Genomic DNA, 25,518 nt, shown 5'->3' with positions numbered 1-25,518 from the left:
CTCTAGGACCAGATGGTTATATTTGTATTATCATATTTATTCTATGTACATTCACATTCACACACCACAGTCTTGGTTCTTTACCTTACCCAAGATTGGTCATGTGGACAGGAGAATCCAGGAATCAAACTGAACAGTCCACTTTACTGATTAGGAATATAAACCTTCAAAATAAAATGGTGAATGAGAGTTTTTCATAAAGAATCTGATCACTGACATTTAAACTTCCTGTTTGTGTTTGTCTTTTGTTAGAAACAGTGAAACCTGGAGAAGACGCCACTCTGCAGTGTCGAGGTTCTGCAGACACTGACATCAGTGATCAAGTGGATCAAACCTGACCTGGAGTCAGATCTTTACGTCTTCTACTACAGAGAAAACCGCTTGTATGAAAACTACCAGCATCCGTCTTATCGTGGATATCATCATCGAGTGGAGCTGAAGGATCCAGAGATGAAGAACGGAGACGTTTCTGTGGTTCTGAAGAACGTCACCTTCAGAAAGTCAACAGATAAATGACTCGACTCTGATTCTCCGGCCGAACATGGAATATCAGGCCACATGTCACCGCTGGCGTGCGCTCGCATCCAAACAATCCTCTTCACTTTTATCACTTTGCAGGTTAATCAATCAGAAAAATAGACATAGGCTAATTCACATCTCATTTGGCTTCTTTCACTTCCTACAGATACAGAAGTAGCAAACAGTAGGTTTAGCTTGTTTTTTTTTCCATCAACGCAATTTTAAAGTCTATGTTTCTAATTTGCCGCCTTATTGAGGCTAACATAAAATAACGTCTAGTAGCCTAGCTGCTATCTGACAGATAGTGTGTGTCTAGGACCAGCTGCTCTCCCTCTGTCAGAAGAGGTGGAGAGATGAGCTCATGAACACTACAGAACTGCTGACGTTATGGTGAAGACTCTAAAACTTACTGCTCTCGATCATTCTGATTCTCCAGATGAAAATGTGCATTGTATCAATCATAGAGGAGAAAAAGGAGACAGATGTGTGTTAATCAGCATCTGTTGGTGGTAAAAGCTGCTACAAACTGAAATATCCACTGAATTCACTTTTAATTTGTTTAATATGTGGAACATGAATAGAACCAGAGTGAGGAGAAATCACAAGACTGTTTATTTCAGCTGACTGCATTTAAATAAAATAAAATAGACTAAAACAAAATGAGATAAAACAACAAACAACCACTTTCTCAAAGCCTAATATTAGGAGAAAGTGATGTTAAATTCAAAATGAAAAGACCACCACATCTAAAACTCTTCCACTACAGCCGCGGCCATGTTACTTGTGTCTGCTTCCTGATTTCCTAGTCGTCAGGCAGCACGAGCTCAACTCAGAACAGTCACCATGGTCACAAAAACCAACGTTCAGTTCTCATCCCATGTGTTATGGTTTGACTTCACAACGCTATGAACTGTGGGTAATTCCCCTACCCAAAGTCAGCATCGGTGCTGACTTACGGTAAGGGGAGGGGGGCAGTAAGGACTCATTCACTGACTCACTGACTTGATGATCTGACAATGGAACAGCCCTCACACACTCACAGACTTCCCGTGAACGCGCCTCTAAGTCAGTGAGTCCGTGAGGGGTCGGATTGGAATTGGGCCTGACAGACTTTAAAAAGATGAAGATGTTTTCCTCCTCCTCGGTGGTGTTGGTCTCCCTGTGTCTCCTGCTGTGTCTCCCTGCATGTCTGTCCTCTGACGGTAAGGACCTGCGCTCACTGTTAACTAAAGTGTTGGTACTAAATCAAAATGGGTAGAGCTAGTGTTTATTAAATATTTAACGTACACCTATAACGTGTCGTGTAAGCTGTTAAATAGCATAGTTACACAGGAATAGCAGCTAACGTTAGCTTACAACGGCTCGTTCAGAGGCTTGCTGTAACGTTACGAGACAGAGAAGCTGCCGTTATAGGAAACGGGTTTTAAGAGACCGGATCGACCCTTTAAATGCATATGATGACTTTACTGTCGGTACCGGGGTCTGTACGCGACCAGATATTGGGGATCGCGGACATGCTAACGTTAGCTCCGGTAACGTTAATTTAGCACGGGGCTGTTACCTCCGTCGCTACAAGTTTGTTTGCTACGGAGTCTAAGCAGAATGTGGTTATGGACACAAAGCTACTGCATGTCGGGCAGCGAACGGGTGTGAGGCTGTGAGCACCTCAGCGACCGGTGCAGTCGGTGGTGCTGCAGCGGCAGCCGCCATTTTTTGCACTAACGTGAAAACAAAACATGGCGGCTTCCAGGGCCCAGCTGGTTTCTGTGTACATCCTGTTCTGCACGCTGATTGGGTAGCCAAGTTGTTGTCGTCACTTCATGCGACTAGTAACCACTTTTTTTTTTAACAAACTTTATTATCACATTTGAAAACATACAAACATGAAACAACACTAAAGTACAGAGAGTGCATAATACATATAGCAGAGCTTGACAAAATGAAATAATAAATAAATAAAATGAATAAAAATTAAAAATACAATGTATCCAGATGCATATCCAGAAGGATGATTATGAACAATAAAGAGCCAGAAAATAAATATATGCAAAAAATTGAAAAACAAAACAAAAACAGTAGAGATTTTATCTAGCAATATGGACCATAATCTTTTCCATAAGACTGGTCTTCAAAGCTTTCTTGTTACCACTTAGGCATCTACTACAGCTCTGGAAAAACCCAGGTATAACAAAAAGCTCAGTCATTCTGAAAGATTATAATTAATCTGAAAAACCAACTATTCAGACTTATTTGTTAAAATATTCTTTTTTCTCTGAATTGTCCCTTATTTATTTATTCTCCTTTTTTTCTCCTTTTTTATCGATCATCTGTCATCTGTTTATTTTCATATGTGATAAGCGATGCACTACCACAATGATTTTTTAGTTTGAATTATCTAAGGAGGTGTGAATTTAATTTTTTTGTATGTAAAAGAAAAAAAAGCCCTGGAAAAAAAAAATAAAACCACTTTCACAAATGTTTCTTAAAAGCATCTCTACATGCATGACCGTCATTCTTTTTTAAACACAAACACAACTTTTCAGCCAATTAAAGCTCTAAATGACAATATTTTTATTTCAATTTTGGGTGAAATGTTGTTGGTAGTTGATAGAATAAAACAAACAAACAAAAAAATTACACACATACCTATAAATAGTAAAACCAGAGAAACTGATAATTTTGGGAGTCGTCTCTTTATGTTTTCCAGAGCTGTAGATACGGGATTGCATAAACTGGTCTGGTGCAACCGAAATTAGTAAACAACTAGTTGCAAACTAGCTAGTAATTCCTAAGGGTTTAGTAATTACTAAATCCTGAATTTAGTAGAGAGATACGCCAAACTGGTGCAACCCCACCCAGAGCATTTTGACCCGAGTAACAGAGTTACACAGAATTAGACACATGTAGGGTGAATTTAGCTGCAAGACTTTAAAAACGGCAACACTCCTCTCTCGTCTCCTCTTTTTTTTCTCCGCTATCTGAGTGCACGTGAGTGTGTTGTGAGAGAGGAGGGAGGAGAGGAGATGCATTGTAATGAATGTAATGAAACAATAGCAACACATTAGACTCTGAAATTGCACAACTCAGAGTTAGCTTTTTAAAAGCTAACTCTTTTAAAGTTAATCTAAAAGCATTTAAGGCTCCAAAAATAATCTGTATTTTGTGTTAAAACAAGTAGTATTCAGAATCTAGCTGCTATTCACTAATTTAATGGTAAATGCACTTAAACAGCACTTTAATAGTCTCTAGGACCAGATGGTCACATTCATACAGTGTAACACTTATATTCTATGTACATTCACATTCACACACCACAGTCTGGGTTCAGTAGCTAACCCAAGGAACTTGGTCATGTGGACCGGAGGAGCTGGGAATCGAACCACTGATCTTGTGGATGGTGGACAGTCTGCTCAGCCTCCAGAGCCACAGCCAGCCGACATTTAAAGATGTTTATTACTAACTACAGCATGTTACTGTTACTAACGAGGCTCTGATCAGGAATATGAACCTTCAAAATAAGAGTTTTTCATAAAGACCCTGATCACTGACATCTACTTCCTGTTTGTCTTTGTCTTGTTAGAAACAGTGACAGTGAACCCTGGAGAAGACGCCACTCTTCCATGTCGCAGTCCCAAAGATGCTGAGATCACGGTGATAAAGTGGAGCAAACCTGACCTGGAGTCAAAGCTTTACGTCTTCTACTACAGAAATGACCATCCAATAGAAGAGCACCAGCATCTGTCTTATCGTGGTCGAGTGGAGCTGAAAGATCCAGAGATGAAGGACGGAGACGTTTCTGTGGTTCTGAAGAACGTCAACACCAATGATGCTGGGACATACGAGTGTTACGTTGTAAACGGTGAAGGACAAGACAGAACTGAACAAAGCAGTCACATCACCCTGAAGGTTCAAGGTGAGTGTACGTGCCCTTCTTTTCCCTATAAGAGCGGCACGGTGGCTGGTCTCCAGTGTTCGGACGCGTGCTAGTCAGTTACAAACAAAGAGTGCCCAAGGCGAGGTTCCAGTGCTAAAACACACATTTATCAGAACAAATACAACAATACCTCCTTGGCGGGTAGGACACGAAACCACAAGACACGGTCAAAACTGTACGCCTTTGACCAGCACACCTGTAGGCTGATTGTCCACGGTTTAAATAACCCCCCGTGACCCGTTGTGCATCATGCAGAGATGTTCACATGTCTTTTTTTGCAAGTCCAAGTCAAGTCTCAAGTCTTTGGTCACAAGTCCAAGTCAAGTCTCAAGTCTCTAAAAAATAAAAGTCTCCTGTCTCTTCTGGTTGTAATGACCCTTTATCATCTGCTGCTATCCGGTCTACTAAAAATACTGCACAGCTATATCTAAGAGATTCAGAGCATTTAGCTTACTGTAGGTTATTATCACTCCTTTATCTATACAGTATTGATTAGTTGTTTATTATATGATCACTTTAAACAGGATATTGCAATGCAATATGAAGAAAACACACAATGAAAGCTTTCCTTTAAAGGAAACTGTATTCTGAGTCAAGAAAGAATCAAGGCTGCTCTGTCCCTCTGCACTGGCCTTTTCTCTCTTTTTTTGCTTTGTTGAATTCAGAAAACCCAGATGAACAACATGGAAAATGATTTAGGCTGTTAATTATAGGTCATAAGATCTGGATGGTACCTATAGCTCACATCTTTATGTGCAGCAAAACCTTTCTGGATCCGCATCGTTGTTATTATTTTTTTAATTAGCTCCGTCAACTCGTGGGGGCGTGTCGACACGTACAGACTTCCATATGAGCCTTCAGTCATATTTCGCAGCAAAAACAGGAGGGTTTATCCTACAGTAGCCTGATATGTGGCCAGTTATGCAGCAGCTAGTCCCCGTGAAGGAAGGTCTGACAACAAACGGGCGTTGTGCATGTAGGCTACGGACGGTGCCGCTATTAAAAATAAAAAAAAGCTGGTTCACAGTCGCCTGTCACTCACCCACAGCAGCTGACTGCGCTGTCAGTGTCGCAGTAACCGCAATGACGCCGGCGCAAATCACGCGATATTTGGACGGACCAGGAATAGGAGAAGAAGAAGAAGACGAGAAGCTTCCTCTACAAACAAGCTTAAAATATAGACTTGTTTAATTTTTTTTCGGGACAATTACGCAATTTGGGGCTTCAGCACAAGACGGACATTACATACGAGCATCATGGAGGTATTTGGATGTTTTTTGTGTGTGTTTTTTTACGAAGAGCTCCGGTGTCCCTTTGCAACCGTTGCATTGAAATGCACTGCTACGCCAAGACCCCCTGTAACTAAGAGAAGGGACGGTGGACTCTGATAATTCTTCCAGCCCTTAGTCAACATGAGGGTGAGTAGATAATGAGCGAAATATCATTCTAGGGTGAACTATCCCTTTAACGGCAAAAAAAAAGAAGAAAAAGAAAAAAATAGATTGTCGGTTGTCCTGTCAGGAGGGAAACACGAGCCAAAAAAAATAAAGATTGTTCACGAGTCTCAAAACACGAGTCCAAGTCAAGTCTGAAGTCTCTGTGGGTGCGAGTCCCCATCTCTGGCATCATGCACTTCCGGTGTCAACAGAAGTTACCACAATAAAACCTGCCAACATTTAAACAACCAAATAAAAGCGCAAATGGCTCCTACAGTGAGTTTGTTCATATGAACCTGTTCACACCTGACAGAGGTGGTCACATGACAAAACTGGTCCTAATGCTCGTGTGTGTTTCTCTGTTTCATTCCCAGTGACCATCACAGCTGAACCTGGACAGTCTGTCTCTCTGCCATGTCGAGCTCCCAGCAACACTGACATCATCGATGTAGAGTGGACCAGACCTGGACTGGAACCAGGATATGTGTTTAGGTACCAGGGCGGGAAACATGATCCATACAACCAGCATCCATCTTATGAGAACCGGGTGGAGCTGAAGGACAGAGAGATGAAGGACGGAGACGTGTCCATCATCCTGAAGGAGGTGACCAGAGACGACTCAGGAACATACGAGTGTCATGTCCTCCTGTCAAAAACAAACCGCAGGAAAAGATCCAGTTTAAAGTCTGTTCCCATCAGCATCGTCCACCTGGAGGTTCATCAGTCAGGTGAGTCCCAGAGTCCAGACTCTGTTGTGTTCTTCACTCATCACCAACCTGACAGCTGATACCTCACTCTGCTTCTCTCTGCAGGAGGAACAGGGGGGAGAGGAGGAGACAAGGATCTACAGATTGGACTTGGAGTTGGTCTGCCTCTGCTGGTGGTTGTTGTTGGTTTTGTTGTTGGTTTTATCATCTATAAACGTAAAAGTCAGAGGTCAGATAGAGCTGCTTATACAGCAGCTGGGACTGGTCAACCAGCGGACTGATCAGAAAACTCAGCTGGTTTAAACACTTCTGATCATCCTGATTGAATCTGTTATTGGTCTGATTGATTGATCTTCAGTCAGGTCAGTTCTTCCATAAACTGATCTGAGTGCAGCTCTACAGGGTCACAGTTCAAGGGTCTCATTTATAACTGTTGCGTACGCACAAAACGGGCCTGAAAGTGGCGTACGTGACTTTCCACGCCAAGGTTGTGATCTATAAAAAACAAACTTGACGGGAGAATGTGCGCAGCTCTAAGCAAACTCTGACCCATGCGTACGCTGGTTTGGAGGAAAAGGGGAATTGGCGACACAGACGGTGTGGTGGTGAACTGAAGTCAGACTCAGGAAATGATGAGTGAGAAGAACAATATGTTTTTATTATCGGCCGTCACACATTTAATTTCAACCCGTATGCCTTAGATCCATGTTATCAGAATTATTTAATTCAATAACATTATTTTTTGCACTGGACTGAGCAATTGTTTCAGAAACATCTTAGAATCAAACTGAAACTCAAAATCAAAATTCCTTCTCTATATTTAATCTCCGTCATATTGTCCACTCCCGGAGCGCAGGAGGAGGAGAGGACGGCGCGGCTGCATGGAGTAAAGCATCCGGTCCTATCATGTTGTGAATAATTAGACATTTTCCTGTGATACTGTGAACATATGATCGAGTCAATTAAATCTCAGCCTGGAAAAAAAAATCCAGTAATCGTTCACACAATTGTTACATTCTGTTTTCTTATTATCAGTCCTACTGGCATAAAGAAAAGTGTCATGTTTGATAATTCCTCAGAATGTAACTGTTTCAAATACAGCGGTGAGCCCCATGCGTAATGCTGCACCAAGGCACCGCTGGAGGGGAGTAGAGCTAGAACTGTTGTCATTGTTGTAACTATGTGCCGAACCGGGTCCAGCATTTGAGAGGGCAGCGGCCGTAACCACACCGCCACCGTGCGCTCTGAGCCGCTGACACCGCCAATTCACAACACCGACGGAACAGGAGCACGTCAGGCTCATTGACATGCAGATCACATTCATGTGGTGGTTTGCATTGACCATCTAGGGTTAAAACAGGGCGTGTACAGGGCGGAACGTGAAGCGGATTCAGCTGCGCACACTTGTAGGAACTCTGTGATTTATAAAGGGAAGTTTGCGTGCGCAGGGTTTTATAAATCTGAATGTTTTTTAGCACAAGCAAAGCGCCTTTTGGGCGTACGTACACTTTTAGTAACGATCCTATGCACTGTTTTATAAATGAGACCCCAGGTGCTAATGTTCAGGGTGAAGTGCGGTGCTGCCCCCTGCTGTTGCTGCAGCAGGTAACACTTCCAGGCTGTAACGTGATCCTTCATTGGTGCAGCTGTTTGTTTATCAGAGACGTCTCTCAACTCTCAGGCTGTGAACGTGTTGTCAGACGCTCAGGTGAATTCACTGTTTTATTGTCTTGACGGTCTTGGGTCTTATTATTTATCTGACCTGCTTTTACCGTATCAACCCTCTCAGACCCTGAGTTCCTCCAGCACTGACCTTTTAACCGTAGCTACCACATGTTGGAGCTAAAACACACAGGGAGGCAGCTGAACCTCAGGACCGCAGAGACTGTTGAGGTTTTTAAAAAGAGGCTCAGGACTCATCTTTTTTGATTGATTTCCCTGATCAGATTTGATCTTTATGTATGTTATTATTGTTTTACATGGTCTAATCTCGCTGCCTTTGTATCCCACTGTTTTAGTTTATTTTAAGTCATAGTGTCTATTAGTGTTCATTTGTTTTATAAGATAATCTCTTTTTTTTTTCTCGCAGTGTTTTTAACCTGGTGAAGCTCTTTGTGACGCTCCAATCATGAAAAGTGTTATATAAATAAAATAAAGTCTAAGTTGTTTGAACACCTTTGATTAAAAACAACGGTTCTTGACTATTTTGTTAAATGGTGTGATGACTTTTATTTACAACTTGATGTGTCAAAAACGAAATACATGATAACTTTGCCTCAAAAATCATAGGGAAAAGACAGAAACAATTAAGTTGTAGGCCTATGTACGAGGAAGACGTGCTTAGGAAAAAAGCTGTCAAAATAACAAACGATCCGTCTCATCCACTCAATAGGGAGTTTGAACTTCTTCCCTCTGGTAGATGTTATGTCCCGTTGATGTGTTGTAATGTAACTGCCACTGCTGTCCTGCTTTTTGCCCTGAAGACTAACTAACTGACTAACATAATTGATTTCCGTAAGAAACCACCTGTCACAGCCCAAAACTGTGTCAAAGGTACAGCTGGGGTCATAGTCAACCATTAGTTTTTATATTTAGGCATCATCCTGGATGATAAACTGTCTATTGAGACCAACTCAGATGCCATCTGCAGGAAAGTAAATCAGAGGTTGTTTTATCTGATGTTGACAAGAAGTTTATTAAACTGTTTTATTCACCTTTTATTGAGTCCATTTTAACTTTTGCAATGATTTGTTGGTTTGTGAACCTCAGCATCTCAAATGAGAATAAGATGAAGAATGTGGCCTTGATGTTTATCAGGTCAGAGCCACTCAGAGGGCAAGGGCCATTCTAGCAAACCCTCTCCGTTCTCTTCATGCAGAGTTTCCACTCCTCCCATCTAAGAGGAGGTACACGTTCCCTTGTCAGGCCAAATCAAATAGATATTTAAAATCCTTTGTCCTGTCTGCCATTAGATTCCTTAATAGGCTGTAGGCGAACCTGTTGGGAACGATGTACAGTACTGTTATCTGTGATGACTATATGTATTTATTTGTATTATTGTGTGTGCTATGTGAGATCTACTGTGTTTGACTCTGAACTTTTGCTGCAAACCAAATTGCTCTCTGGGGACATTAAAGACTTTCAAATCAAATCAAATCTTCAGTCAGATGTTCAGTTCTTCCATAAACGTGATGTGAGAGCAGCTCTACAGAGTCCCAGTCCAGTGTTGATGTTCAGGTGAAGTGTGGTGCTGCCCCCTGCTGGCTGCTGCTGCAGGTAACACCTCACATCAGCTGAGTGGCTCCAGGACAAACTGAGGCTGAAACTGGTTTAAACTGGACTTTAATTGATCAGTGATGGTGAACTGATCAGACTGTGAACATAATGATAATACATTTTATGTGTTGGGCACCTTCCACAACATCCAAAGTCACTGTACAGATGAAAAACAATAGCAAAAATAGACAAAACACAACAGCACAAGAAATTCATATAGAGGGGCATTGCTCAGCTCGGTAGTCTGCATGTCATTCCCCCTCTCTGTGCCTCCCCATTTCCTGTCTATCTCTACTACTACACTATCGATTAAAGGCAAAAGGCCAGAAAATATACTTTTAGAAAAAAGAAATGTATATACAAAATTATATAGCGATGGGACGGGTCCGGGCTATTTTTTGGCAAATTTAGGCAAATTCTGAGCAACAAACAGTAGAATAGGAAAACTGGACAGTTTCACCTTATAATGTTCATTTTGCACCAGTTAAGGATTGAACTCGCAATATCTTGAACAAAAGAGCATTGTCATGTGTAATTGACAAGTGGCAGTTCAACAGTGGCTTCACAAATTAAGTAGGCTAAGCCATTCACTGTTGTGCGGGCAGATTTGGAAACCACTGTAAAAAGAAAAATCAGTTTTCGAGGTAAAATTTTGATATGTATTTGTCAAACATCTACTATGACTCTAAGATTTGTCCTTGAGGTTGAGTAAATCTGGCATGGGGTTGGACGATTCTGTAAAGTTTGGTGAGTTTTCGCCCATGGGAAGTATGATTTCCTCGGAAGAAGAAGAAGGAGAAGCCTCAGAATACAATAGTGTCCTGGCAGCTTAGCTGCCCGGACCCTAAAAAACACACTGTGGATAAATGAATAGATGAGGAGGATAAAACAGTTAGGGGACAAGGAAGTAGGATATTTAAGGTGTGTTTTGAGGTGGGACTTGAAGGTCTCAATAGAGTCCAGAGTCTCGGTGCTGAGCAGCTAAAAGCCCGAACACTCATTGAACTGAGTCTGAGGATTCATTCAGACAGTTTGTTCACTTTGTTTGTTTTGATTTAGGGGCTAAAGCAATGTAATTGTTGCGCTTTTCTTTTTGGTCATTTGTGTTCACATAGTAACGGCCCAAAGTTGTTAACAAATGCCATGTGCAGTCTTTTAAATGTAACTTCTGCCTTTCAAATAAGCTCAATGCTCCAGAAAAACTTAACAATACCTTGTCCCCTAGGGGGCTCCATAAGGTGAACAAATTGTTAAAAACAAAAAATGTAGGCATGCACATTTTGAGATTTTTTTTCCTGGCTGATAACTGACGCTCGTTAACCAATTATTAACTTGATAAGATTAAGATGCCATCCCCCCTCATCCCGAGCACTGGACATAGATGATAAAGAGTCAAAGAGTAGAGGACCCAGCATAGAACCTTGTGGAACACCGCGAGCGTTCACTTTGGTTCAGCAGTTTGACTGGAGTCTGGTTCCAGCTGACGATGATGATGAAGATGTTGGTTCTGGTCAGAAGTGGTGCTCAGTGGTGACCGCCATGATGTCATCAAAGTCCTCAGCCAATGGCTGCTCAGCAGGGGTGGGTGTGGCTGTTCCCGTGGAGACAGGTGGGCGACTTCCTGTCAGAGGAGTTGATAAGATTTAGATTCAGTTTAAAAAAAAAAAAAGAGAATGATAATATATAATCAATAACAATCAACAACACATGATGGAGACAGTGACTGAGGAATAAAATAGTAAAATAATGAATGATTGATTGATTGATTGATTGATTGATTGATTGATTGATTGATTGATTGATTGATTGATTGATTGATTGATTGATTGATTGATTGATACCTAAGGCTCTCTGTCGATACAGAGACACCATGATGACAGTGGAGACGACGTACGGACAGATGACCACCAGGTGACGGAGCACAGTGAGGACAAGATGGAGGGAGGAGGAGATGGTGGGCGGGGCTGAGGAAGGGGGAGGTGTTGTAGCAGATATTTCTGTGGAGAGATTCACCTGGTCAGGTAAATATGTGGATGAATAAGTGGTGAAATGATGAAACCTCCTGACCTGTGACGGTGATCCAGCTGGGTGGAGACCCTCCATGGCCTGTGATGTTACAGCTGTAGAGGCCTTCATCAGACTTGTTGACATGGTGGATGGTCATGTGACGTGTAGGCTCAGTCCTGATGAGGGAGCCATCTTTATAGAAAGCAGCTGGGGGGTTGGAGGGAGGGGTCTCCTTTGATTGACAGCTCAGAGTGACATCATGTCCCTCCATCACAGGGAGGACAGGACTCTGCAGGATCACTGGTCCACCTCAACACAGAGACAAAGCACAGCAGTTGATCCATTTCCACACGAGAGTTCTCAACGGGCCCGAAAATTACAACCCGAACCGACCCGGCCCGCAGGTTATTAAGCCCGGACCCGACGGAGCCTGACAGACCAGCATTCATTATCTACCTGAACCCGGCCCAGCCCAAGAAAAAAAAAAAAGCAGCGTGCTTCCTTTGCAGCGGGAGGTGCCGCTGCAGGTGACACAGCACTCGTCTTCTGCCTCACGTCATCTGGCCCCTCCGGTACCGGCCCGCTAACGGGCGGGACTTGACGTACTGCTGTAGGCTACAGTTGCCTTTTGATCAGCGGGCAGCGGGCGCAATTGATTCAATTTGGGGAACGGTGCGCCATTGTGGAGATTATCCACCAACCAGTGCGCGTGTCGTTGACGCACAGCTGCAGCTGTGGATCGTCGGCATTTACCGGCGGTTCTAGGGTGCCATTCCGAACGTTTACTTTAAAGCAGAAGTAAGCGATCCGGTCGTTTTGCGTTCCAGGCAGGCTTTTGAAACCGTAAATTACAGCTTCAAGTCATGACTTACGACTTAGTAGCGTTCCAGGCAACCCACTCGTGTTTTTCCAACCTGTTTTACCTGTGAAAGTCACTATAACGGCCACTCGTAACTTCCGACCCGTGAACTCGTACCAGATCGAACTGGTACGACTTCACAGGTCGGAGAAACACGAGTTACGAGTTGCCTTGAACGCACCATAACGTCTTGTCAGCCGATGGAGTTAGCAGCCCCCGCCCTCGTCATGGATCTATTGGTCCTCGTCCCTACGTCACCACATTCACGGCGTCCCTCGGCTGCACACACAGAGAGGACTGCCCCTTTATGCCGTTCTCTCTCCTCATTTGATAAAACTTGTAGGATACGATAAATGTTTTCTCCTGGGCTCAGAGCAGAGCAGAGTGACTGAGAGACCCGTGTTTCGGTCCAAACACTATGTAAGCGATTGCTGTCGGAAGATATAACTATTTAAGGCTTATATTAACACAAAAATATTGCTTACTTCTGCTTTAATGTGTCGGAATGCCGGCCCTTAATTATTTATGGAAAAGGGGTGCCTTTCCGAACCTGAAAAAAGTCCGCCATTAAAAGGTTTAATGCACTGGGTACACACACTGCGGCGAATGCTTTGGTAGTACAGTGGTTAGAGCATCCGCCTCCAGCGTGGTAAATCTGGGTTCGACTCCTGGAGGAGCTGCATATTAACAGAGACTTTCTTGGCCTCTACCTCATCTTTTTACTAAACTTAACCAACTCCTTTCTACATTGTCTAATCCCAACCAAAGCACAGAGCAAGGACATTTATTTTTCAGCAGGAGCGCCGCGGCTGCATCAGACTCGCACCTGGGTGAAACTTTGGAGGGGGGGGGGGGGGGGGGGCTGTCCCCGCGGCACGGTCGTGTCAAGCCGGGCAGGAAGTCAAACCACGAGAGAATCTGGTCAATTTTCAAAATAAAACACATTCGGAACAGCGGCCCCTCGGAACTTCCGAGAGACAGATTGTTCACTTTGTTTGTTTTGATTTAGTGGCTAAAGCAAGGTAATTGTTGCGTTTTTCTTTTGGGTCATTTGTGTTCACATAGTAACGGCCCAAAGTTGTTAACAAATGCCATGTGCAGTCTTTTAGATGTGACTTCTGCCTTTCAAATAAGCTCCAGAAAAACGTAATAATCCTCCGCGAGCACGGTGAAATTCTTGGACCGGTGCAAGACGGACGAAAAGAAAAACATTTGCCAAGAATGTTTTCATTCATCAAGAATGAAAGTTGGAGGTTCAAATTCTGTACGAATTCTGTTCGATTGAGCAGCATTATTCCCATGACCCGCTGTAGTGTCTGGCAACTCACGTTGTGTGTGCAACTATGCGTGATAACGTCAGAGTACGTGACATGTATGGAAGCAGGAGAGAAGTAAATAAAGAGTGTGATGACTGTCCGAGTGCGTTCGAGAGTTAATGTTACAGTAATAAGAAGTGAGAAACATTACACCCTCCGGGCAGCGGCTCACCCAGCATTTCCACCACTAATAATAATAACAAAATAACGATAGAGACAAAACGATATATTTATCGAAAATGGACACATTAACAAGCGGTAACGTGGATTCATCCACATTAACATGAGACTTTTTTATAACCAAATACAAACTCCTCGTTGTCCCTTTAAGAGAACTACGGGATATCGAGAGACTAGACTTTACAAGAGTTACGACTCATTCACAAAACAACTTTCAATGGAAACACCTGCAAATAGCAACTGTACTTTTATGAAATTTCAGAAATATCGCTTTTATATCTGTAATGGAAATGCAGCGACTGACTCCACAGTCTGATCTTACCAGTCACAGTGATGTTGATGCTGCTACTGGTTGTTGCTCCCTCTCCAGACTCACACCAGTAAACTCCACTGTCCAGTGGTTCAATGTAGCTGATTCTACAGGAGGAACCGGTTGACTTTCCCCAGTCATCACACGGACTCCTCTGTCGTCTGGTTGTGTTCCTCATCACCTTCCATCCAGCAGAGCTGTCGTCCTCCTCACAGCTCAGAGACACTGAGCCTCCTTGAAACAGCTGAGAGCTGCTGGGACTCACAGTCAGACGAGCTGAGAGGACGACAACATCAACACATTGTCACATAAACTCAATTAGTGCCACAGGGCCAACGCTCCAAGGCACAAATGTTATTTTAAGCAATTTTTTTTCTTATTAGGGTCCGGGCAGCTTAGCTGCCGGGACACTATTGTATTCCTAGGAATTCTTCTTCTTCTTTCTTCTTCCAAGGAAGTCATACTTCCCATGGGTGAAAACTCACCAAACTTCACAGAAACATCCAAACCCATGCCAGATTCACTCAACTCCAAGGACATGTGCCCCCCCCCTCCTAGGGGGGGCACAATAAGCGTTTAAATTTAAAAACTTTAAAAATTCCTACCAAACCAACGGTAGATGCTACAGTGTTGAAACTTCACCACAATGTAGCCTCAATACTGCTGAAACTTTTGTCCACTTAAACTTATTACAAATTATGAAGTCCATCACTCTGTTTTTTTCAATAACTGTAAAACTTTTAAAATGTATCTCCTCCCACAATTTTTGCTCAATTGACACCAAACTTGCTACAGAGCATCTGCAGACCGTCCTCCACAAAACTTGTTTCTCAGATTTTTGATTAAGCAAAAATTGAGCCTACAGTGCATGAAAACGTTTGACTGTAAACAGTACTGTAAACGTATACCATCAAATTCTTGATAAATACATTTTCAAACTTCCTGAAAAAAATGACAATATTCTGGAGTCATGGTTGATGAAGTTTGACAAATATCAGAATTTTATCTCAATTTTTGAGAACATTTTGAATTCTGCTCTCATGGGAACAACTGCAGCCAATGTGAGAGTGGAATTTATAAACATCATATTTTCTCTTATGAAGCAAAACACTTATCATTAAAAACAAATCACCAACATTTCCATGCTGTCAAGATGCAATTTATGTATTATCAGATTTTTGTTTAGATAACTGAATTTCTGAAATTTTGACCATTTCATCACAACAGCTGCCCGGGCACTGACTCACCTGAGTGGATAAATGAAGCTACACAGCAGGTCTCACTACCAGCCAATTAGCTCAGTGAGTTAGGAGCTGGTTCTTGGTGTCAGAGGTTGTCAGCAAGGGTGATGATGATGATGACAGATCAAAATGTCAGATGTTCTCAAGCTGTTTTGCTGTCTAAATGCAATTTATGTATTAACAGATTTTTGTTTAGATAACAGAATTTCTGACTTTTTGACCATTTTTGGTGTGTGATGTGTGTGTGTGATCCCTGTTCAAGATTTGTGCACACATTACGTCTTTGCTGTGTGCTCTCTTTTTCTTTTGGACTTCACCTTCCCCCGTTGACCCCTCCTCCAGCCCCTTTCTTCAGTTGGGCCTCCTTTTCTTAATTTATTGTGCCAAACCTTGTCATTTTGACAATAAAATTTTGTATGTGATCATTGAACTCTGTCTCCTGCCCTCCCTGAGTGAACGAACCTGAGCTTCCTTTAGTAAGTAGTAGTTGAACTTTAGTACGAGGCCTTGGGCCCTGACCCAAGGTGGCGTTGTTGGCAACACCACGTGTCGGCACACTACCACCTATCAGCTGTAAACAGCAGGAGTTCACTCACCTGTGTATGTTGTGCAGCAGAGTAGAGACATCAGACCTGCAGAGACACAACAGTGAGACAAACAGACTCTTTGTGTAAAGCAGCAGAGTTGCAGCAGTTTGACTCACAGAGCAGCTTGAGCAGAGAGGATTCCTCCATCCTGACTCTCCAACCAAGTCACAGCTGCTCTCTGATCAGCTCTAGTCACTGCACATTAAACCCTCCTCCTTCCTCTGTGGTTTCTGCTGCATTCACACCTACTACAGAGAACATCTTTGCCATGGCATGCCCGGAATAAACAAGTAAATAAATAACTGATGCCTTCACTGACCCTCACACTGACACTGCTGTGTTTCTGATCACATAGATTCTGCTGTTTGATTTTCCTCAGTCAGTCTATTTAATGAAGCTGATTAATGATCAGAATTTGATTATTAATCGTTTAAGGTACGAGGTATCATATTGATACAAACAGCTACTTCTGAGAACAGGGGGGTGTTTCAGAGGAAGTGAGCTGCAGGTGGGTGGTTTCTCTGTAATCTGCTCTGTGGTTTTATGTGACAAACATACGATGCTGAAATGCGTGTGGTCCTGTGCAATGTTAACACAATACACTGCCAATCTAGGTTCATACGGAGCTTGGACAATGTGACAATTCACACACAATAAATAACAGATAAATTAAAAAAAAAAAAAAAAAAAGAAAATTTAAAGTGGGCCTTTTAAAAGGCCCACTTTAAATTTTCTTTTTCTTTTTTTTTAAGTTTTAACGTAATGTGTGGTTTGTCAAGTCAGTAAACTCTAAAGTGTCTTGTCGATTTCTTATTATTTCAACGTGTTCTTATGGCAGTTCCTGGGATGAGAGTGAATGTGTGTGACAGTCATCATCCTACCACCAGGTGGAGTATTCAATGAAGCTGCTCTGAGATCCAGGTAGTATCAGGCTGGGAGGCTCCTTATCAAGAGGACTGGATCTGAAGTAGCTCTCTGTCCATAAGACCTAGAGTCCCAGTCCAGGTGTTGATGTTCAGGGTGAAGTGTGAGGGGCATGTCCTCCTGAATATGGGGGCATGGCCTCATACTCCTGTATGAGGGGTGCAATGGTAAATTTGAATATTCCTTTGTTTTAATCAGTTTAGACGTCCCCAAACCCTGCTTTCCCCCCAAGGTATCAGAAATCCTTTTGCTTTATAAACTGTGTTTTTGTGATAATGATAAGAACACAATTCCCACCTCTGCTATCCAGAAAGTCTGACTGGATCTATAATGATCAGTCACTGATAATCAATGAGCTCAAGTCTTGGTGATTCTGTGAAACTGTTTTACATTCAGTAAAATCACATGTTGACTTCATCTGAACTCTCTCTGATGTCACTTCCTGTTTCTGTGAATCTCACTAAATAAATAAATGATATGAAAACACTTTATTTTTCATTTTATCCAAATCCTTTTTTTCATATATTTGTGTATTTATAGATTTCAGTGTTGATTGTTTTATCCTCAGTCAGATGACAGATGTTCAGTTCTTCCATAAACTGATCTGAGAGCAGCCCTACAGAGTCCAGGTGTTGATGTTGAGGTGAAGTGTGGTGCTGCCCCCTGCTGGCTGCTGCTGCAGGTAACACCTCACATCAGCTGAGTGGCTCCAGGACAAACTGAGCCTGAAACTGGTTTAAACTGGACTTTAATTGATCAGTGATGGTGAACTGATCAGACTCTGTGAACATCCACTGAAAACAAGTCTTTTATGATCTACATATATACCGGTAATATAATTACAATCCTCTGTCTGACTCCAGGGCCCAGTTGTTTGCTTGTTGAGGGCAGGGGTGGAGGTGGGGGGGTTAACTCCAGCCACTGTCTCTTGTGAGACTCAGATGAAGGAAAATAAATGTTCATGCTGCTTGTTGCAGTCAATGACTTTGCACTTTGGGCTGATTGACTGTCGCTGTCCCAGAAATATCTCAGCAGGGAAAGCGTGCACCTTTTTTGGCCCAGGGGGGAGGATGAGGAAGTAGCCTACCGGGACGAAAGCAGGTCACCTGGTGATAGGCTACTAGTCCATTGTGATACATTTAGCCTTCTAAATATGTGTAACAACTGTGTTGTGTCACTTATCAACTGAAACAAAAATAGACACTTTTATTGGTGTGATATCAGATATCAGATATTTGTGCATGTTTTTGCCACAGCCCCCTCCTGACACATACAGGGTGCAGCCTGTGAGGATTCAGAGGAAAGATCTGTACATAAACACTGACTAAATACTTGTGACAAAGTCAGAACAACCTGAGGTGAATGGTTATCATGTCTGAGACTGAGGTTAACACCACCTGGTTGTTCATTCAGGCTAAAAGCAGTCTACCTCCGTGTTTCAGTTCAGACTCCTCCTCCTCCTCCTCCTCCTCCTCAGCTCCTCCTCCACAGTGGGACGAGACTTCAGGAAGAGGGAAGTAGATGGACGGAGGAGCAGGGAGGAGGACGATTGTTTAGCTGGACAGACATTAAGAGAAGAATAAGAAGAATATGTGTTTCTCCTCAGTGGTGACGGTCTCCCTGTGTCTGCTGCTGTGTCTGTCCTCTGGAGGTAAGATCTGAACTGTCTCTGTTGTTAAATTATTTAGTAATGCTGCGTTCGAGACAAGTTGGAACACGGACCTTTCCGACCCCCGACTTGAAAAAGTGCAACCTGAAGTCGGTGGAAAAAATCTACCCCGACTTCACCGAGAATGAGGTTTCTGATGACGCATTTAATGCCAAAATACATGAAAACGTACTTTGTAAAATTGTTTTTGTGTCCTTTGTAAAGTTTTTATGCCTTAGGCAACGTGAAGCACTTTGAATTCAAAGTTTGTCCCGGACGGTCCGCAACTTTTTTTTTTCTTTTTTTGGACGTGTTGCATCCTGAACACTTTGAAGTTGGAACAGGGGAGTTTTCAGCTGGGAAAGATCCAAGTTCCAACTTGTCTCAAATGCAGCATTAGTGTAGTTTCTGTAGTTACAGTGGTTTTACTGTAGTTACAGTAGTTTTACAGTAGGCTAGTTAGCAACTGCAGAGAGTGGAGTTGTCGTCAGTCTCTGTCCTGTCTCAACATGGTGGATCACTTCCTGTTGTTTGGCTCCGTATCAGATCAGCAGAGTTACAGAGGGTGGAGACCATGACCAGGGACACGATGCTGAAGTTTCTGCATTTTCACAAAGGTTTTACAAATTAGAAACTGTGTCTCAATTCAGTTACTTTCATGAGTAGGACTGTCATGTTGTAGCCAGATGTTCTTCCCTCTGTGTCGAAAAGCGACTGCCCTTTTTGGCGGGGTCTTGCCGAAAAGTGACTGCCCCCCACTTACTCAAGAATGCAAGGGGGGGCATTGACCAAATTCATTGTACTTGCACCTGGTACCCTCTATTATAACTCCAGAAAACTCTGAGAATCTCACCCTTTGCAATCCTGCGGGCAGTCGTTTTTCAGCAGGGAGTCTCTTTTCGACACCTGAACTAATGATCACAATGGTTGCCAATGTTTAGCTACTTCTTTTTTTGGGACGCTACTGTCACTGTTTACATAATGTTCTGCTCAGTAGCCCGGACAGTGATCATTAAAGGGATAGTTCAACATTTTGTCAAATTGGCCCATTGCCATAATCCCTATAGTCATAGCAGTAGGTTTGTTACCTTTAATTGTCGGTGCAAGCTATTTTTAGAACGGCGGAGCAGAGCCGTGAGCTGCTCAGAGCTACGCTACGGAGGCTCATTATGGGATTTCTTGGTTTCCCTCATCAAACTCATCAAATACACAATCCAACAACTCCACAACGCTCTGGTGGACAAGTTGTGAGCTGCACATTCACCACGCTATGAGATAATAACACAACGTTACCACACAGAGTTGTTTTAGAGGTAACGTTCTGTTATTATCGTTTCCCTCATCAGAGTTTGATGAGGGAAACCAAGAAATCCCATGAGCCTCCATAGCGTAGCTCCGCCGTTCTAAAAATAGCTTCTAAAAATAGCTTGCACCGTAAATTAAAGGTAACAAACCTTCTGCTGTGACTATAGGGACAAAATGTTGAACTATCCCTTTAAGTTCTTGTTATGTGAATAAACAAAAGCTCTTAAAGCCCACGGTTGACTGTTTGAGCACTTTCTAAGCTGCTTCAGTCTGGCTACAGTTCTCAACGGGCCTGAACAGTGTTGAAGCTCAGATGTGATGTGTTCCCAACCTCCAGAACCACAGCAACCTGACATTTTTACTGTCATGTTTATTACTAACTAGCATATGCTCCAAGGCACTAATCTATGAAAAATATGAACCTTCAAAATAAGAGTTTTTCATAAAGACACTAATCACTGACATATACTTCCTGTTTGTCTTTGTCTTTTGTAGTGACAGTGAAACCTGGAGAAGACGCCACTCTTCTGTGTCGAGGTTCTGCAGATGCTGAGATCACGGTGATAAAGTGGATCAAACCTGACCTGGAGTCAGATCGTTACGTCTTCTACTACAGAGAAAACCGTCTGTATGAAAAGTACCAGCTTCCGTCTTATCGTGGCCGAGTGGAGCTGAAAGATCCAGAGATGAAGGACGGAGACGTTTCTGTGGTTCTGAAGAACGTCACCTTCACTGATACTGGGAAATACGAGTGTGTTGTTGGAGATAAAAGAAGTGGCCTTAAGTTCATCAGCAGCTTCTACCTGGCTGTTCAAGTCTCAGGTTTGTTCATATGAACCTGTTCACACCTGAGATGAATGATCACAATGACATCACTGCTTCTGATGCTCAGGTGTTTCTCTGTTTCATTCCCAGTGAACATCAGAGCTGGACAGTCTGTCTCTCTGCCATGTCGAGCTCCCAGCAACACTGAGATCATAAAGGTAGAGTGGACCAGATCTGAACTGGAACAACAAAATGTGTTGACGTACCTGGACGGGACCCGTGTTCTAGAAAACCAGCACCAGGATTTTAAAGGTCGGGTGGAGCTGAAGGACAGAAAGATGGAGAACGGAGACGTGTCCATGATCCTGGAGAAGGTGACCAGTAAGGACTCAGGAACATATGAGTGTCGGGTCACTTACACAGAGACAGAGAATGGATCCAGTTCTGAACCCATCAGCATCGTCCACCTGGAGGTTCATCAGTCAGGTGAGTCCCAGAGTCCAGACTCTGTTGTGTTCTTCACTCATCACCGACCTGACAGCTGATATCTCACTCTGCTTCTCTCTGCAGGAGGAACAGGGGGGAGAGGAGGAGACAAGGATCTACAGATTGGACTGGGAGTTGGTCTGTCTGCTCTGTTTGTTGTTGTTGTTGCTGCTTTAATCGTCTATAGAAAATATAGAAATTGTCCACATCAAGCTGACCTTGAGAAGGCCGATTCAGCTGGGGCAACAGATTCAGCTAGGGCAACAGATTCAGCTGGGGAAACAGATTCAGCTGGGGAAACAGATTCAGCTGGGGCAACAGATTCAGCTGGGGAAACTAAATTTCTTGTGAGCCATTAAAAAGGCCAGGATCAGAGAATCTGGAGGAACCGGGATCACGGACCCAGAGAATCTTGAGGAACCGGGACCACGGACCCAGAATCCGAGAATCTGGAAGAACCGGGACCACGGACCCAGAATCAGAGAATCTGGAGGAACCGGGACCACGGACCCAGAATCAGAGAATCTGGAAGAACCGGGATCACGGACCCAGAATCAGAGAGTCTGGAGGAACCGGGATCACGGACCCAGAATCAGAGAGTCTGGAAGAACCGGGATCACGGACCCAGAATCAGAGAATCTGGAGGAACCGGGACCACGGACCAAGAATCAGAGAATCTGGAAGAACCGGGATCACGGACCCAGAATAAGAGAGTCTGGAAGAACCGGGATCACGGACCCAGAATCAGAGAGTCTGGAAGAACCGGGATCACGGACCCAGAATCAGAGAGTCTGGAGGAACCGGGATCACGGACCCAGAATCAGAGAGTCTGGAGGAACCGGGATCACGGACCCAGAATCAGAGAGTCTGGAAGAACCGGGATGACGGACCCAGAATCAGAGAGTCTGGAAGAACCGGGATCACGGACCCAGAATCAGAGAGTCTGGAGGAACCGGGATCACGGACCCAGGATCAGAGAGTCTGGAAGAACCGGGATCACGGACCCAGAATCAGAGAGTCTGGAGGAACCGGGATCACGGACCCAGGATCAGAGAGTCTGGAGGAACCGGGATCACGGACCCAGAATCAGAGAGTCTGGAGGAACCGGGATCACGGACCCAGGATCAGAGAGTCTGGAAGAACCGGGATCACGGACCCAGGATCAGAGAGTCTGGAGGAACCGGGACCACGGACCCAGGATCAGAGAGTCTGGAAGAACCGGGATCACGGACCCAGAATCAGAGAGTCTGGAAGAACCGGGATCACGGACCCAGAATCAGAGAGTCTGGAGGAACCGGGATCACGGACCCAGAATCAGAGAGTCTGGAGGAACCGGGATCACGGACCCAGAATCAGAGAGTCTGGAAGAACCGGGATCACGGACCCAGAATCAGAGAATCTGGAGGAACCGGGACCACGGACCCAGAATCAGAGAATCTGGAAGAACCGGGATCACGGACCCAGAATCAGAGAGTCTGGAGGAACCGGGACCACGGACCCAGAATCAGAGAGTCTGGAAGAACCGGGATCACGGACCCAGAATCAGAGAATCTGGAGGAACCGGGACCACGGACCAAGAATCAGAGAATCTGGAAGAACCGGGATCACGGACCCAGAATAAGAGAGTCTGGAAGAACCGGGATCACGGACCCAGAATCAGAGAGTCTGGAAGAACCGGGATCACGGACCCAGAATCAGAGAGTCTGGAGGAACCGGGATCACGGACCCAGAATCAGAGAGTCTGGAGGAACCGGGATCACGGACCCAGAATCAGAGAGTCTGGAAGAACCGGGATGACGGACCCAGAATCAGAGAGTCTGGAAGAACCGGGATCACGGACCCAGAATCAGAGAGTCTGGAGGAACCGGGATCACGGACCCAGGATCACGGACCCAGAATCAGAGAGTCTGGAAGAACCGGGATCACGGACCCAGAATCAGAGAGTCTGGAAGAACCGGTGTTGTGGTATTTTTCATCATAAATGACATGAAAGTTTGTAATAGGTTAATGCTGAAAGACAATATTATGCTACTATTAAAAAAGACATATACTCATTATGTATCTATTAGTTTAAGATTTAATGTTGATCATCTTAAATGATCACAAATGATTATATAATGTTTTGTTCTGTATATCTAATTGAAAGGAGTATGTTTTGTGACTTAAAGATCAGCCAACTGCTTATGTGCAGCCAGAGAGAGAGAGGGGTAGATAAGAGGTCAACTAGCAAGCAGGTTCACATTATTATGCAGGGTCTGTGAGGGAAGTTGCCATCCCCTCGTCTCCCAACTGATAGTGTTAGGTCAGTGAGGATGGAGATGAGGGGAATTGGAGCTCTCAGAGAACAGTCGTGGTGAATCACTTGGGAATAGACCTAGGCCTATATAAGCCTTCAACTTTTGGTAAGGAGTCAGTCACTTAACTACTCCTTGATGCATGTCTTGGGGTTTTGCTTTGCATGAAGCCTGATACTTTGTTACTTTTCTTTTCGAACTTTGTATCTGTAAGTGGCTCGGGTTGAACTTTGTTTGCTTTCTTGTTAAAGAAAATAAAAGACAACTCTACGTCGGATCCATCCTTTCCAGCGAGTTATTTTGAGTCCAGAATTTATTTTTGGTGTGAGATGTAAGATTAGTTAATTAGCGCATTTTTCTGATCTTCATCATTTTGGCGAGCTATATCCAGGAGTTTGCTGAGAGAAGAAGACAACTGAGAGGTTGATCACGCGTTCTTCAAAGTCATTGAAAAGGTAAGCATGCGAAGTTAATTTGATTATAATTGGTAAATAATTAATGCGTGGTCTGCTCTCAGGTGGTTTCAACTCTCACTCTCAAAAGAACCTTAGAATCATTAAGTGAAGCTGTTAAGGCTGGATCCGAATTCTGACTTTTCTAACCTTCACCTTTACTTTTTCTTTCTTTCTCTCTATAAATCTGACATCCTTTCAGATTGTGTAAATAAGTGACGCGTGCAGTTGCAGGAAGCGATTATTGTCGAGGGGACAAGCTTTGCAGCACGCAATCGCAGGAAGCGATGAGTAATTTGTCAGGTGGCAAATTTAAACTATAAGTGAGTGTAAGCGCACAGTCGCAGGTAGCGACCGGTTTAGGAAAAATATAGTCAAATTTAATAAGTGTAGTGCGCGTCGCGTGTGGCGACTTCTTTTGTCGTGTGGACAAATAAATCCATTAGAGGTATAATGGTCCGGTGATGCGTGTGATGATACACCTGCTCGAGTGAAGAGCCACTGGTAATATTCCGTCGAGGTAGACGTGAGCAAAGTGAATGCATGATCATTGTATATACGCAGAGGCCTACGATTAATCGTGTAATTATTCCATATTAATCTATCATATAATCTGAATGTGTGCGGTACCGATTAAGTGTTTGTGAACTGTTGTAAATGAAATGTGAATGAAGGGGGGAGAGAGAGAGTGAGAAGCTGCAGCGGAGCCTGTGTGGGTGTGTGTGGAGCTGCAGCGGAGAGTGTGTGTGTGTGGGGCTTTGTGTGTGAGAAGAAAGAGCATGTGTGGGTAAAGCCTGTGTGTGGAAGAGATGAAAAGGGAGAGTGAGTGAGTTTGACAGAATCTGGTTGAAAAGTAGAAATATTGGGTTATAATGTGTTACATGTGAATTTGTATGTCAGTTAGGAATTTAGCCGAGTGTGAGGAGTTGTGTTTTAATAAGTAGATAGGAGAGAGGAGGATTTAGTTGAAATTTCTCAAGGATTAAGAGGATCGCTGAGTGTTGAAAGTTGTTAACTTGGCAATAAATCAGTAAAGATAAAAACTTTGGATGATGTTGGTTTGAGAGGGGTGCCTATAAACTAAGTGTGATTTAGGTGCTGGAGTGAATGTGGCTCATGGGTGAATGAGTAGAAAATAAATCATTGGGTAATAAAGCTGACGAATTTGTGAAGAAAGTGATAAAAATAAAAGTTAAAAAGCAATATATAAACTAATTGAATAGTAAGTGACCAATATTAACTTCTAACAAAGTGAATGCGAGTAAGGAATAC

General features: G+C 43.5%; 3 protein-coding genes across 5 annotated transcripts in view; 2 read left to right on the top strand and 1 right to left on the bottom strand.

The window, feature by feature from the left end:
* The window catches only part of LOC311001380 (uncharacterized protein), a 199,170-nt gene that overhangs the window by 99,888 nt on the left and 73,764 nt on the right, over window positions 1–25,518 (bottom strand). Inside the window, exon 2 of the mRNA XM_083992463.1 lies at window positions 16,489–16,567. Coding sequence (XP_083848589.1) covers window positions 16,489–16,519 — 31 coding nt within the window. The 5' untranslated portion in view covers window positions 16,520–16,567. The remainder of the gene's footprint in view (window positions 1–16,488; window positions 16,568–25,518) is intronic.
* LOC311001346 (coxsackievirus and adenovirus receptor homolog) overlaps window positions 1–25,518 on the top strand; it is a 173,587-nt gene that overhangs the window by 129,520 nt on the left and 18,549 nt on the right. Inside the window, exons 1-3 of one of the 3 annotated variants that reach the window (XM_083992416.1) lie at window positions 1,628–1,721; window positions 4,100–4,432; window positions 21,165–21,500. The exons of 1 other annotated variant lie outside the window; for it this stretch is intronic. In XM_083992416.1, coding sequence (XP_083848542.1) covers window positions 1,640–1,721; window positions 4,100–4,432; window positions 21,165–21,500 — 751 coding nt within the window. In that variant the 5' untranslated portion in view covers window positions 1,628–1,639. Of the gene's footprint in view, window positions 1–1,627; window positions 1,722–4,099; window positions 4,433–18,840; window positions 18,948–21,164; window positions 21,501–25,518 lie in introns of those variants that run through there. One more of the 3 variants, XM_083992417.1, reaches the window with a different exon arrangement.
* Window positions 6,253–7,044, top strand: LOC311001381 (uncharacterized protein). Its single transcript, XM_083992464.1, has 2 exons — window positions 6,253–6,617; window positions 6,702–7,044. The coding sequence occupies exons 1-2, from the start codon at window positions 6,458–6,460 to the stop codon at window positions 6,875–6,877; spliced, it is 336 nt and encodes a 111-aa protein (XP_083848590.1). The 5' UTR covers window positions 6,253–6,457; the 3' UTR covers window positions 6,878–7,044.

The sequence above is a fragment of the Trachurus trachurus genome (assembly GCF_905171665.1).
Source record: "Trachurus trachurus genome assembly, chromosome: 18".
Classification (NCBI taxonomy): domain Eukaryota; kingdom Metazoa; phylum Chordata; class Actinopteri; order Carangiformes; family Carangidae; genus Trachurus; species Trachurus trachurus.
Note: the sequence above shows the minus strand (reverse complement) of the source record. Positions and strands in the feature narration are given on the sequence as shown.

Bases quoted from the DNA above. Each gene is read 5' to 3' on its own strand.
- LOC311001381 (XM_083992464.1), top strand. From the start codon at position 6,458: ATGAAGGACGGAGACGTGTCCATCATCCTGAAGGAGGTGACCAGAGAC. The intron at 6,618-6,701 runs GTGAGTCCCAGA...TTCTCTCTGCAG, and splicing joins CCTGGAGGTTCATCAGTCAG to GAGGAACAGGGGGGAGAGGA.